The sequence below is a fragment of the Taudactylus pleione genome, unplaced genomic scaffold (assembly GCF_031769625.1).
Source record: "Taudactylus pleione unplaced genomic scaffold, aTauple2 ptg001337l, whole genome shotgun sequence".
Classification (NCBI taxonomy): Eukaryota; Metazoa; Chordata; class Amphibia; order Anura; family Myobatrachidae; genus Taudactylus; species Taudactylus pleione.
Genome location: NW_028285737.1, coordinates 843,016 through 858,343, shown reverse-complemented (window position 1 = coordinate 858,343; position 15,328 = coordinate 843,016). Strand labels below are relative to the sequence as shown.

The following is a 15,328-nucleotide window of genomic DNA, read 5'->3' as shown; positions in this document are numbered from 1 at the left end:
ACACTCCCAGATCCCCTCACCTCCCCAGTCATGTCCCTGTATTATTACTATAGATATAAGTGATGTCACTGTGACACTCCCAGATCCCCTCACCTTCCCCGTCATGCCCCTGTATTATTACTATAGATATAAGTGATGTCACTGTGACACTCCCAGATCCCCTCACCTCCCCAGTCATGTCCATGTATTATTACTATAGATATAAGTGATGTCACTGTGACACTCCCAGATCCCCTCACCTCCCCAGGCATGTACCTGTATTATTACTATAGATATAAGTGATGTCACTGTGACACTCCCAGATCCCCTCACCTCCCCAGTCATGTCCCTGTATTATTACTATAGATATAAGTGATGTCACTGTGACACTCCCAGATCCCCTCACCTCCCCAGTCATGTCCCTGTATTATTACTATAGATATAAGTGATGTCACTGTGACACTCCCAGATCCCCTCACCTCCCCAGTCATGTCCCTGTATTATTACTATAGATATAAGTGATGTCACTGTGACACTCCCAGATCCCCATACCTCCCCAGTCATGTCCCTGTATTATTACTATAGATATAAGTGATGTCACTGTTACACTCCCAGATCCCCTCATCTCCCCAGTCATGTCCATGTATTATTACTATAGATATAAGTGATGTCACTGTGACACTCCCAGATCCCCTCACCTCCCCAGTCATGTCCCTGTATTATTACTATAGATATAAGTGATGTCACTGTGACACTCCCAGATCCCCTCACCTCCCCAGTCATGTCCCTGTATTATTACTATAGATATAAGTGATGTCACTGTGACACTCCCAGATCCCCTCACCTCCCCAGTCATGTCCCTGTATTATTACTATAGATAAGTGATGTCACTGTGACACTCCCAGATCCCCTCACCTCCCCAGGCATGTCCCTGTATTATTACTATAGATAAGTGATGTCACTGTGACACTCCCAGATCCCCTCGCCTCCCCAGGCATGTCCCTGTATTATTACTATAGATATAAGTGATGTCACTGTGACACTCCCAGATCCCCTCATCTCCCCAGTCATGTCCCTGTATTATTACTATAGATATAAGTGATGTCACTGTGACACTCCCAGATCCCCATACCTCCCCAGTCATGCCCCTGTATTATTACTATAGATATAAGTGATATTACTTTGACACCCCAGACCCTCTCACCTCCCCAGTCATGTCCTTGTATTATTACTATAGATATAAGTGATATTACTTTGACACCGCAGACCCTCTCACCTCCCCAGTCAGCAGGTAGATGATCTCCAGGGTGAGATTTAGTATCCTCTCTGTCATGTGACTCCTATCCGTGTCCATCCTCTGGGAATCGATATGTCTCATCCTTGCAAAAGTTCTAGGACCGATGATTCAGTTCCTCACTGATTGGTTGTCTAAGAATAAATATAACAATTATAATAAACATCACAGAATACACAAATCAATATACACAGGTCACACTGATATCACACACCTGATACACACCGATCGCTAAACACAGGTCACACTAAAGCCACAAGTTGCTCCCCCTGTATAATAACAGTACACCCCAGGCTGCTCCCCCTGTATAATAATAGGACACCACAGGCTGCTCCCCCAGTCAAATAATAAGACACCACAGGCTGCTCCACTTTATAATAATAATAACAACATGACACCACAGACTGCTCCCCCTGTATAACAGGACAACACAGGCTGCTCCCTTTGTATAATAACAGGACACCACAGGCTGCTCCCCCTTTATGATATTAATAACAGAACACCACAGGCTGCTCCCTTTGTATAATAATACCAGGACACCACAGGCTGCTCCCCCTGTATAATAATAACAGGCTGCTCTACTGTATAATAAAAACAGGACACCTTATGCTGCTCCCCCTGTATAATAACAGGACATCACGGGCTGCTGCTAATGTATAATAATAATACCAGGACACCACAGGCTGCTCCCTCTGTATAATAATAATAACAGGACACCACAGGCCACTGCACCTGCATAATAATAATAACAGGACACCTTATGCTGCTCCCCCTGTATAATAACAGGACATCACGGGCTGCTGCTAATGTATAATAATAATAATAATACCAGGACACCACAGGCTGCTCCCTCTGTATAATAATAATAACAGGACACCACAGGCTGCTCCCTCTGTATAATAATAATAACAGGACACCATAGGCTGCTCCCCTTGTATAATAATAATAATAACAGGACACCTTATGCTGCTCCCCTTGTATAATAACAGGACATCACGGGCTGCTGCTAATGTATAATAATAATACCAGGACACCACAGACTGCTCCCCCTGTATAATAATAATAGGACACCACAGGCTGCTCACCCTGTATAATAATAACAGGACATCACAGGCTGCTCACCCTGTATAATAATAATAACAGGACACCACAGGCTGCTCCGCCTGTGTAATAATAATAACAAGTCACCACTGGCTGCTCCCCCTGTATAATAATAATAACAGGACACCACAGGCAGCTCCCCCTGTATAATAATAATAATAATAATAATAACAGGACACCACAGGCTGCTCCCCTGTATAATAATACCAGGACACCACAGGCTGCTCCCCCTGTTTAATAATAACAGCAGGACACTACAGGCTGCTCCCCCTGTATAATAATAATAACAAGACACCACAGGCTGCTCCCCTGTATAATAATAATAATAATAACAAGACACCACAGGCTGCTCCCCTGTATAATATATGTAATATTCACCATCAGCTGCTGCCAGACACAACAAAGTCTCCTCTCTGCTTCTTCCCGCACAGCACAGTCTACCGGAAAGGAGGAGATTGGTGGAACGCACAGGGCAGAGGTTGGGTGGAACGCTAAGAGCGGAAGTCGGGTGGAACGCAAAGATCGGAAGTCGGGTGGAACGCACAAGGCGGAAGTAAAGTGGAACGCACAGAGGGGAAGTCGGGTGTGCAGCGCATTCCGGGTGTAGGGCTGGCGGTAAGTACATACTTAGATACATGGAGAGATATAACACGGTACAGGCAGCGAGTGTGGGGCCTGGAGGGGGCTGAAGTCACCCCCCTGTGGCCCGTACACCCCTCTCAGCTCTGGTGCTGCCCTCTGTTACTCCCACACTAAGAGATCCCTGTTATCCCACAGTAAGGGACCCTTTTTACCCCCCCCCCTCCCCCACACTAATGGGCCTGTGTTAACCCACACTCAGGGGCCCCTGTTACCACACACTAAGGGGCCCGTGTTACCACACACACACTACAGCTGTCTTAGCACAGCCCAATACCCTGCTGATTTCTGCACTAGCAGCTATGTTACTAGTGGGATCTACCTGGATCCGGCATCGCGGTCCAGGAGCTCGGAAGATGGTGTATGCTACCAGACTCAAGCACAGAATACCTTTAGCTTGGAAGCTTGATAAATGACACAAGCATAGTTGCCCTATACATTGTATTGGGGAGGGCACTGGGCTCTAGTACTGACAGCTATAGGCTTAGTAATTACCCTTGTTGGTAACACTAGTATATAAATCCTCTTAGGAACATGCTATTTCCACACAATCAGTTTCGTATATTGCTCAGGTGGCTGCAGAATACAACATTTTGTACTAACATTTTACTTTCTGCCTATAAAGATCCGTCACCTGCAGAGTAAATCCTGTAACATGGCAGCTCCCACCTCACAGGTACTACAAGGCTGATACAGAGATCCCTGTTACTCCCCTGCTCTATCCTGTGTGGTTGTCTCTCAGCTGTTTGGGCCTAGGCTCATAATTTGGGGTCTCACTAAACACTGAAGGGATTTTTCCACTATATATTCTGTAGGGAATCTGTGTGTGTCTTATACACTGATGTTCTACTGTTTAACCTCCATTAAAGACAACAGACATTATTATGTGTTTTATGGGTTATTTAGGGTGGAGATCTGCCTAATTATACAGTAGAAGATATAGGAACAGAGGAAAAGACATATGTGATGGGGGATCAGCAGTGTAAGGAGGAAGAAATCCCTACAGGTGTCAGCACAGGTGAGTAATAATCACTTACTACAGGAAAGAGTCACAGTACATACTAATGAGGGAAATGTATCTACCCAGTAGGGGAGTCAGGAGCCATCAGCCCCTATTATACTCCTGCTCTCCCCCTCACATCATGTCACTGTGTGTTACCAGCCCAGAGATCTGACCAGTCTCCTCCCGACACTCTCTGGTGTATCTCATACATCAGGAGCCATCAGCCCCTATTATACTCCTGCTCTCCCCCTCACATCATGTCACTGTGTGTTACCAGCCCAGAGATCTGACCAGTCTCCTCCCCACACTCTCTGGTGTATCTCATACATCAGGAGCCATCAGCCCCTATTATACTCCTGCTCTCCTCCTCACATCATGTCACTGTGTGTTACCAGCCCAGAGATCTGACCAGTCTCCTCCCCACCCTCTCTGGTGTATCTCATACATCAGGAGCCGTCAGCCCCTATTATACTCCTGCTCTCCTACTCACATCATGTCACTGCGTGTTACCAGCCCAGAGATCTGACCAGTCTCCTCCCCACCCTCTCTGGTGTATCTCATACCTCAGGAGCCATCAGCCCCTATTATACTCCTGCTCTCCCCCTCACATCATGTCACTGTGTGTTACCAGCCCAGAGATCTGACCAGTCTCCTCCTCACACTCTCTGGTGTATCTCATACCTCAGGAGCCATCAGCCCCTATAATACTCCTGCTCTCTTCCTCTTTATCATTGGCTACGTACTTAGTGGTTAAGACTAGATTTGTATTGATTATATAGGAGAAAGCAATTTTGATGGCCCCTTATATACATACATCATCTGATAATCACATATATACAATGTACTCAGTCACTGTGTGTCTCCTACAGATGGACCCAGTAGCAGAAATACCCCAGAGAGATGTCCCCGTCCTCTTTATTCCCAGCACTGTATAGAGGAGAATCACAGGATCCCACAGGAGCATCAGGTAGATGGGATTTAGGGTCTCACCAATATACCAAAGCGACTCTCACTATATGATCTGTAGAGCATCTAATATTATACCGTGTAATCTCTGATTACCACAAGTTTGAGGGAGGGGGGCTCTATTTGCACTGTGGGTGGGGGGAAGGGGGTTTAATGCCCCAATTAAAACAAATAAGGGGGTTGCATGGATTTTAAATTAGTAAAATGACACTAGACACTGGGGGAGCATGTGCCAAAATGATGACCTATTACACTTGGGGGTTGGGGGATGTTACACAACTTGGGATCTATTACCACTACGGGGGTAATACTAATGGAGAACAATTTCCACTGTGTGTGGGGGGGAGTTTTTGCTAATGGAAGAGGGATGTAACTTTACAATGGGGGCCTACAGACACGGGGGGTGGCAAAACACACCTTAGGTATATATTTTTAAAATAAACTATCCAAATATATTTTTTAATATTCTTTTTAAAATGTATTAAATTTAAAAAATGTAAAATGTTTCTGAAGGTTTTTTTTTTTTTTGGGGGGGGGGGGAATCGCCAGTAAAGTGGTCAAATGACTCAATAATAAGGAGCGTCCTATCCTGCGCTTGAACGTCTGATTTTTGTGAAATGTGCCTAAATTAGACTTAGGCCATAAAACCTAAAACAAACTAAAACTAGGTAAATGTCATTAGGTTAAATAGAGTGCGATGGACAATTATCCACCAAATTGTGCTGGTATAGCAAAGCATGAAGCTATAGCACCGAGATGTATTAACGCCAGAGCGAAATCCGGCGATCTCCGCTAGTCCCATAGTGCATCAGACTAGTCCTAATACTCTACAACATGGCTCCTGGCCGGCCCCAATCTCATTCTGCACGGATTCAGGACTGACGGCTCGTCACGGTACGGTCTAGTCAGTGCGCATAGCTCCATCCTCTGATGATGAAAAGCTCAGCTATGGTGGTGGAGTTTTTTATTTTTATTTATTTTAGAGGCATAAGGCACGCAGGAGAAACTGAAGGTTTGTCCCTTGTCAGCATTTTAATACATTTTCTAGAAGATGTAATAACCCCTTTGTCTAACGCTGAAATAAGGTGTTATCCATTCCTTCATACATATCCCCCATAGCGAGATATAGAGAAGGAGCGGTATGAGCAGTGTGTCTCATGGAGAGTACACGGGGAAGGGAGTTTGAATGGAGAGGGGAATATATGGGTAATAACATTGTGTGTATATAGTAAGTGACTGGAGGGATGATAAGTATAATATGTAATAACTAAGTGGATGGAGAGGGGAATATATGGGCAATAACACTGTGTATATAGTAAGTGGCTGGAGGGATGATAAGTATAATATGTAATAAGTGGATGGAGAGGGGAATATATGGGCAATAACACTGTGTATATAGTAAGTGGCTGGAGGGATGATAAGTATAATATGTAATAAGTGGATGAAGAGGGGAAAGAGATGGGAATATATGGGTAATAACACTATATATAGTAAGTTGCTGGAGAGATAAGTATAATATGTAATAAGTGGATGGAGAGGGGAATATATGGGCAATAACACTGTGTATATAGTAAGTGGCTGGAGGGATGATAAGTATAATATGTAATAAGTGGATGGAGAGGGGAATATATGGGCAATAACACTGTGTATATAGTAAGTGGCTGGAGGGATGATAAGTATAATATGTAATAAGTGGATGAAGAGGGGAGAGAGATGGGAATATATGGGTAATAACACTATATATAGTAAGTTGCTGGAGAGATAAGTATAATATGTAATAAGTGGATGGAGAGGGGAATATATGGGCAATAACACTGTGTATGTAGCAAGTGAGGGACCATAAGTATAATATGTAATAAGTGGAGAGAGAGGGGAATATATGGACAATAACACTGTGTATAGTAAGTGACTGGAGAAGTGATAAGTATAATATGTAATAAGTGGATGGAGAGGGGAGAGAGATGGGAATATATGGTAATACCACTATATATAGTAAGTGCCTGGAGAGATAAGTATAATATGTAATGAGTGGATGGAGAGGGGAATATATGGGCAATAACACTGCGTATATGGTAAGTATAATATGTAATAAGTGGGGGGAGAGGGGAATATATGGGTAATAACACTGTGTATGTAGTAAGTGAGGGACCATAAGTATAATATGTAATAAGTGGAGGGAGAAGGGAATATGTGGGTAATAACACTGTGAATATAGTAAGTGGTTTGAATGATGATATATATATACAGGTTGAGTTTCCCATATCCAAATATTCCGAAATACGGAATAATTTTGGCATGACTGAGATAATAAAACCTTTGATTTTTGATGGTTAAATGTACACAAACTTTGTCTAAGGCACAAATTATTACAAATATGGTATACAATGACATTCAGGCTGTGTGTATAGGGTGTAAATGAAACATACATTTATCTCATATATGTACACAAACTTTGCTTGAGCCACAAAATTACTGAAAACATTGTGTAAAATGACCTACAGGCTTGGTGTATAAGGTGTATATAACACATAAATGCATTCTATGTGTATATTGGGGTCCCATTCCCAAGATATTTCATTATGATATGCAATTATTCCAAAATACGGAATATTCCGTTATCCAAACTACCCCTGGTCCCAAGCATTTTGGATATGGGAGACTCAACCTGTATATATAAGTGGATAGAGAGGGGAATATATGGGTAATAACACTGTGTGTGAGGATACGGGTCCCTTCTGGAGCCTGCCCTGCCCCCTTCTTGAATATCCCCTGCTGGGATGGCGCTGCACTGTCTGTCTGGATCTGATTACATACAGATGTGTCTGCTCTCATCTTTGCTGCCAACGCGCCAAACAGCCCCTGGTGGCGCGTCTGGGCCCGTGAGGCTCTTCTAGCGTCCGGCGTCTCTTTCGCCACTTTATTCGCCGAAAATGCATCTAAGTCGCAATGTGATGTGACTAGGACGCACCAGGAGACAGTGGATTAGTAATACCATGCCCGTGGCGTCTGCAGAGCATTACTCCCAGGTACAGTGTATCCAAACAGCAACCTTTACCCTACGCACATAGCATGGAATACAATACAACCAAATAAACTATTACATATGTAACATTATAACCAACATATTCCAAATATAACAGATACAGGGTGACCATACAACATATTAACCCTTCTACCTTATTTTAAAGTCTGTGATAAGGGACCAGGGGTGAAAGTTCTACTGCTCATCCCTGTGAGTAACGAGGTACCGCTTGGCGGTGGGTTAAGGGACCCCTCGTTTCGTTAATGTAGTATGTGGCTTGGAGGATGATAACTATAATATGTAATTAATAATAACAATGAGAGAACAGTGATTGGTATGATGTAAGGCTGACAGGAACTAGTGACGGGTGCCGGGTAAATTAGTGAGAACTATTGAAGAGTAGATGGGGGGGAATGATGCTGTTACTCTGTATGAGGGAGGGGTGATATAGATGGGAAAGCTGATGGGAACCTATGGGATAGAGAGATTGCTGGGAATTATAGTGCGCTGACTATAAGGGAAATACATTTTTTAATGGGCAGGATAAGGACACACATATATAACTGCGGACTATGGGCCTGATTAAGAGATTTACACTAATGCAATCGCAACTGTATTCTCTCATGGACCACAATCGCTACAATATGCTATCTCCTTCCAAAGCCCAGCCGAGCATAGTGACGCCCACCGCTGCCTTCTCATATCCGTTCCGATGACGTGCAACAACGTAAACATGGGGAACATCGACTTTTCAGCCATGGCCGTAGTGACTGCTCATTCCGCGAGGTCAGTTGGTACCTCTTGGGCAGCTCGTCGTGGCACCCCTGTGGAGCAGCTTTGCAATGCGGCCATGTGGTCTTCTGTTTACACGTTAATCTGCTTTTATGCATTTGATACCTTCGCCTCTGCGGATGCGACTTTTGGGCGACGTGTACTCGCAGCTCAGGAGCGTCCTGAGATTGCTTTGGGTGTGTGTGACAATTTTCCTTCTTCCCGCTCCTGCCTTGGGCTTGCTAACTCGACTAGTCTGCCCTGACTGGAGGTGAGGTATAGTGGGGAAAAAGCCTGAGCTGCACATCTCTGAAGAAATTAACTGTTTGGTTCCCAGACTCCACCTGCCTCCCTATACCCCAGCATAGTCCCTGTGTCCCCTATGAAGTTCAAAGAAAAGAACTTAACAGGTGACATAAGTCTCCTTATGCCAAAATACAAAAAAATCCGATATCCAAAATACTTCTGGTACCAAGCATTTTGGATATGGGAGACGCATCCTGTATCATCCATGGGCTGTAGGGAGTGTACCAATGTAAGGCATCCTTGATGGGTTCTCTTTCATGATGGATGTGTTACAATTTGGTTCTTGGGTTTTTTAGGATGAAGATCTGGCTAATATTAAGGTAGAAGATACAGAGGGAGAAGAGACGTGTGTGACTGATATTAAGGGAGAAGATATGGCGGGAGAAAAAGAGACGTATGTGACTGATATGAAGGCTGAAGACCCAGAGGGAGAAGAAGAAACATATGTGGCTGATATGAAGGCAAAAAATATAAAGGAAGAAGAAGAGACATATGTGAGGGGTGATCAGCAGTGTAAGGAGGAAGAATTCCCAACAGTTATTAGCACAGGTGAGTAATAAACACTTATTATTAAAGAGAGTCACATATCCTTGCTCTGTTACTACAACAATCTCTTATTCTTCACCCTCCTCTATCATTACAAACTAATGAGGGAAATGTATCTGTCCAGTGGGGGAGTCAGGAGCTATAAGCCCTTAATAGACTCCTGTACTCCCCCACACATCATGTTACTGTGTGTTACCAGCCAAGAGATCTGTCCAGTCTCCTACCCACACTCTCTGGTGTATCTCATACATCAGGATCCATCAGCCCCTATTATACTCCTGCTCTCCCCCTCACATCATGTCACTGTGTTTTACCAGCCCAGAGATTTGAACAGTCTCCTCTCTACACTCTTTGGTGTGTCTCATCCCCACACTCTCAGAAGCCATCAGCCCCTATTAGACTTCTGCTCTATTCCTCATATCATGTGTGTTACCAGCCCAGAGATCTGACCAGTCTCCTTCCCACACTCTCTGGTGTAGCTAATACATCATGTGCCATCAGCCCCTATTATACTCCTGCTCTCCCCCTCACATCATGTTACTGTGTGTTACCAGCCCAGAGATCTGACCAGTCTCCTCCCCACACTCTCTGGTGTATCTCATACATCAGGAGCTATCAGCCCCTATTATACTCCTGCTCTCCTCCTCACATCATGTTACTGTGTGTTACCAGCCCAGAGATCTGACCAGTCTCCTCCCCACACTCTCTGGTGTATCTCATACATCAGGAGCCATCAGCCCCTATTATACTCCTGCTCTCCTCCTCACATCATGTTACTGTGTGTTACCAGCCCAGAGATCTGACCAGTCTCCTCCCCACACTCTCTGGTGTATCTCATACATCAGGAGCCATCAGGCCTTATTATACTCCTGCTCTCCTCCTCACATCATGTTACTGTGTGTTACCAGCCAAGAGATCTGACCAGTCTCCTCCCCACACTCTCTGGTGTATCTCATACATCAGGAGCCATCAGCCCCTATTATACTACTGCTCTCCTCCTCACATCATGTTACTGTGTGTTACCAGCCCAGAGATCTGACCAGTCTCCTCCCCACACTCTCTGGTGTATCTCATACATCAGGAGCCATCAGCCCTTATTATACTCCTGCTCTCCTCCTCACATCATGTTACTGTGTGTTACCAGCCCAGAGATCTGACCAGTCTCCTCCCCACACTCTCTGGTGTATCTCATACATCAGGAGCCATCAGCCCCTATTATATTCCTGCTCTCCTCCTCACATTATATCACTGTTGGCTACCAGCCCAGAGATCTGACCAGCCTCCTCCCCACACTCTCTGGTGTATCTCATACATCAGGAGCCCTTCCGGGGTGTCTATCCCTAATCTCCCCTAATATCCCCCCTATCCCGGGGACAGTGATACTTACCCGGCGTCCGGACGTTCGGGATTCCGGCGGTCGGAATGCCGACGCCGCTATCCTGATCTCTTTCAGGATAGCGGCGTTGGCATTTTGCCGGCGGTCGTGATTCCTGCATCGGTATAACAGCGGCTGGGATCCCATCCACTGGCTTTTTAACTACATCCCGACATGTTTAAATAAGACCCAAGCTCCTTCCTCCTATGCCATCCATTTCAACTAGCCAATAGACATTCAGACAAATTGGGCTCCCTTATTCTTGCCGCTGCCTAACAGCCAAGGCCTGGTTTATTGGCAGAATGGATAACACCTATTGCTTGCATCATAAGAAAGAGCATTGCATCAGGTATCTGTAACTGGTTCTGACCTCAACTATTGCTCTTCTGTACCATTCCCTGCAGCAAGGGTTCTTTGTCACAAGGGTAAACTATCCCCCCCTCTTTCTCTACATCTACAAGTCCGGACTCCAAGATAGTTCCCTGCTCACTATCTTAGACTATTAATTTCCCTCTCGTCTCCTTTTTCTCCCCCTAGTTTGTAGTTTCTCTTTTCCTTTAAATATAGAAACATCACGGGGTATGTAGTCAGGAAGCCGGCGGCCGAATGCCGACTGCCGGCTTCCCAACTGTCAAATCCCGGCAAGGGATTTAATGATAGGCGTCTCAATCCCGACGCCTAACATTATCCCTATGTTGGGATCCTGACGCCCGGCATACCGAACGAAGGTAAGCCAGGAGCGGACAGCCGCGTAGGGGCTCCCGGGGGGGACTTAGGGTTAGGCTAGGGGGAGGGTCAGGGTTAGGCATCCCCGGGGGGAGGTTAGGGATAGGCACCCCCCCAGGAGGGTTAGGTTTAGGGTGCGGGGAGGAGGGGTTAGGTTTAGGCACTTACAGGGGGAGGTTAGGCACTAGAGGGGGAGGTTAGGGTTAGGCACCCCTAAGGGAGGGTTAGGTGGGAGAGAGGGTTAGGAATAGTTTAATTACTTACCCCGTCGGGATCTTCTCTGGCCGGTCTTCCGGTGTCGGTGTGCCTGCACGGTGTTACTTTTTTTTACATTAATTGCCCTGTGCCTTACAACAACAAATAGCAAAATTAAATAAACAGCCTCTAGTCACCTTTAAAACACTTTAGTATAATACTATTTATGATCAACTCCTGAGTCCTTTAGCAATAGCAGTGTCATGAAGTCTCCTGGATGCCAATCGTTCTCCTGGAAAGTTGGTACAAAAATCCGTACAACTCTTGATGAGAATAATAATCCAGTGGCCATTGAGTTAAAGTGACCCATTTCACCACGTAAGAGCAACTTCATCAGATGTATATAGCACTAATCTAGTTGAACATTTATATGTAGTCTTTCTAATTACACTTGTTCGCCATTTGAATTCATGACTGAGGTCCATGTAATGAAATATTGTCAAAACCAGCTCAGTTGGTCATGTAACAGTATATATATATATATATATATATATATATATATATATATACACAGTTTATATAATACATAGGTATTTTTATATATAATAGAATCTGGTCTCTGCTCTATATGCTGTGCTCCACTGCACCAGTCCTGCGTATATTTACAATTGTCATATTTTTACTTATAATTGCTAATTTACCACTGCATATCCGAGTGTGCCATTCCACTTCTTATGTTTGCTGCCACTGTTCCCCCATCGTTTGCTGCCATTGTTACCCATTGTTGTTTCCTGCCCCATTGTTCCCCCATTGTTGTCCCATCTCTGTTTGCTTCCATTGTTGCTCCATCATTGTTTGCTGCCATCAGTGCCCCATCATTGTTTGCTGCCCCATTACGGTTTGCTTTCCCATTGTTGCTTCTTTCTGTATAACTCTTTTTTCACCTATTCTCTGCTCCCACGCTGCATTTGTTTCACTTCTATTTCTTCCTCACCCGCACCATGTCCCTAAACTTTTTTTCCTCCTGCTTCAACTTTTTATTCCTCTCCCTCCTTTTTCCCCATTCTCCCATCCTGTCTCCACTTTACCCCTATGCTACTCCTCCTTAGTCCTGCTCCTCACCCACTAAGCCCAGCACCCCACTACACCTCTTTACCTACTCCAACCTCTCACTGTACTCCCTCCTAGCCCTCCAATGGCAATTTCTCCACCTAAACTTGTGACATGGAAACTGTAGTATTCCCATATATTTATATTTTATTCTCAGCAGATGGAAATCACCACAGGAAAACATCAGAGGAACATCTCCATTTATATCCAATTGGTAAAATAGAAGATAATGACATGAAACAAGTTTCTCCAGGAGAAAACCCTATTAACCCAATTATACATCCAGAAGCTTACAGTTGTATTTCATCTGTTACATCTAATCATGAGGAATGTTCTGATAACTCAGATATTGGTGCATCTACTGCAGCTCTTATAGATATGCCATTTCCCAGTTCTATGGATGCCAAATGTTTTACACAGAGCACAAAGCTTATTACGCATCAGCCAACTCAGGCAAGTGAGAGCCCATTTCCATGCTCTGAATGTGGGAAATGTTTTACAGAGAAATCAGATCTTGTTATACATCAGAGAAGTCACACAGGTGAGAAACCATTTACATGCTCTGAGTGTGGTAAATGCTTTGCACTAAAATCAGTTCTTGTTAGACATGAGAGAATTCACACAGGTGAGAAGCCATTTCCATGCTCTGAGTGTGGGAAGTGTTTTAGCGAGAAATCAAGTCTTATAAGACATGAAAAAATTCACACGGGTGAGAAGCCATTTCCATGTTCTGAATGTGGGAAATTTTTTACAGAAAAATCAGATCTTGTTACACATCAGAGAAGTCACACAGGTGAGAAACCATTTCTATGCTCTGAGTGTGGGAAATGTTTTGCAATGAAATCAGATCTTGTTAGACATAAGAGAATTCACACAGGTGAGAAACCATTTCCATGCTCCGAGTGTGGGAAATGTTTTGTTATGAAATCAGATCTTGTTAAACATCAGCGAAGTCACACAGGTGAGAAACCATTTCCATGTCCTGAGTGTGGGAAATGGTTTACAAATAAATCAAATCTTGTTAAGCATCAGAGAACTCACACAGGTGAGAGGCCATTTCCATGTTCTGAGTGTGGGAAATGTTTTACACAGATATCAACTCTTGTTGCACATCAGAGATGTCACACGGGTGAGAAACCTTTTACATGCTCTGTGTGTGGAAAGTGTTTTACAGATAAATCAAGTCATATTAGACATGAGAAAATTCACACAGATCGAAAGCCATTTCAATGCCCCGAGTGTGGGAAATGTTTCACAGATAAATCAAATCTTTTTACACATCAGAGACGTCACACAGGGGAGAAACCATTTCCGTGTTCTACATGTGGGAAGTGTTTTAAAGAGAAATCAGTTCTTGTTAGACATCAGAAAATTCACAGAAGAGAAAAACAACTTTAATTAATTGATAGATATGAAGCATCAATACTTTATTGTGAAAGCTGATAATATTAATGTTAAACAGGCATCACTGAGTTATGGTTGAAAGATCCAGCCTCACTGAATATTAACAGGATATACAGACCACCTACACCTGTGGGTGGTAATTTACATCAGCATCAGACTGGAGCAGGCTGTTCAGGTGTGGAACTTATCGCAGTTACCTTATCGGTACCACTGCACAGCAACAATAAGATGACGTTCTATAGAATGCAAAATAATATATAATCTTGGCAATAGGCTGGAGTTATTGGACACTAAAACACACAAGAAAAACTGCGCTAGAATAAATATAAAGATTCTAATCTGCTTTGTAATAATTACAATAAAGACTTCTCTTTAAACAACTTAAAATGTATTACTATATGAACAAAAACTGGAAACAGTTAAACACACTGGGTGTGATACAGAGATGTATGTTCATCCGATGGTGAATGTGCATCTCCGATGGTTAGGGATCTGCGTGTGCACTGGACCCATTCTGCACTTGTGCAGAACGGGTCCTGTGATTACGCTCGCAGACCCCCACCCCCCCCCACCAAGCCGCAGCATTATTGACAGGCTGCGATGTTTCAGGGGCATGGCTGGTCACTGTTCCCGGAAACCACTGTAGAAAGTATGAATTTATAAACATCTAAACATGTGTGACATTCCACCACAGACGTCTCTGCCCCCTTCACAGGCTAGAAGTCTACCCATAGAACTCAAACTCCATTGTCAAAATGTCTTACTGAAAGTGTTCCCCGTTCATCACTTACACTACCCAGTTTGCAGGGAAAAAGCATAAATGGGAATGTAAAAAGTAAATATTAAGTGACATTCTACAACCCGTATCATTGTAGTTGTCCAGTAGTTCAT

General features: G+C 43.9%; 2 protein-coding genes across 3 annotated transcripts in view; one reads left to right on the top strand and one right to left on the bottom strand.

Moving 5' to 3' along the window:
* The window catches only part of LOC148443070 (uncharacterized), a 46,225-nt gene extending 43,371 nt beyond the window's left edge, over positions 1–2,854 (bottom strand). Inside the window, exons 1-2 of the mRNA XM_088463270.1 lie at positions 2,753–2,854; positions 1,256–1,407 (exon numbers count right to left, since the gene is read on the bottom strand). Of these exons, the coding sequence (XP_088319396.1) occupies positions 1,256–1,357 (102 nt within the window). The 5' untranslated portion in view covers positions 1,358–1,407; positions 2,753–2,854. The remainder of the gene's footprint in view (positions 1–1,255; positions 1,408–2,752) is intronic.
* A 168-nt stretch (positions 2,855–3,022) lies between these two features.
* Positions 3,023–14,939, top strand: LOC148443069 (uncharacterized). 2 transcript variants are annotated; one of them, XM_088463283.1, is made up of 6 exons: positions 3,023–3,150; positions 3,639–3,689; positions 3,920–4,031; positions 4,886–4,983; positions 9,378–9,630; positions 13,194–14,939. In XM_088463283.1, exons 2-6 carry the CDS (start codon positions 3,669–3,671, stop codon positions 14,429–14,431), a joined length of 1,722 nt encoding a protein of 573 aa, XP_088319409.1. In that variant the 5' UTR covers positions 3,023–3,150; positions 3,639–3,668; the 3' UTR covers positions 14,432–14,939. The 2 variants fall into 2 exon arrangements, with proteins under 2 accessions (XP_088319409.1, XP_088319408.1); XM_088463282.1 differs by having other exon boundaries at positions 13,191–14,938.
* Positions 14,940–15,328: the final 389 nt, after the last annotated feature.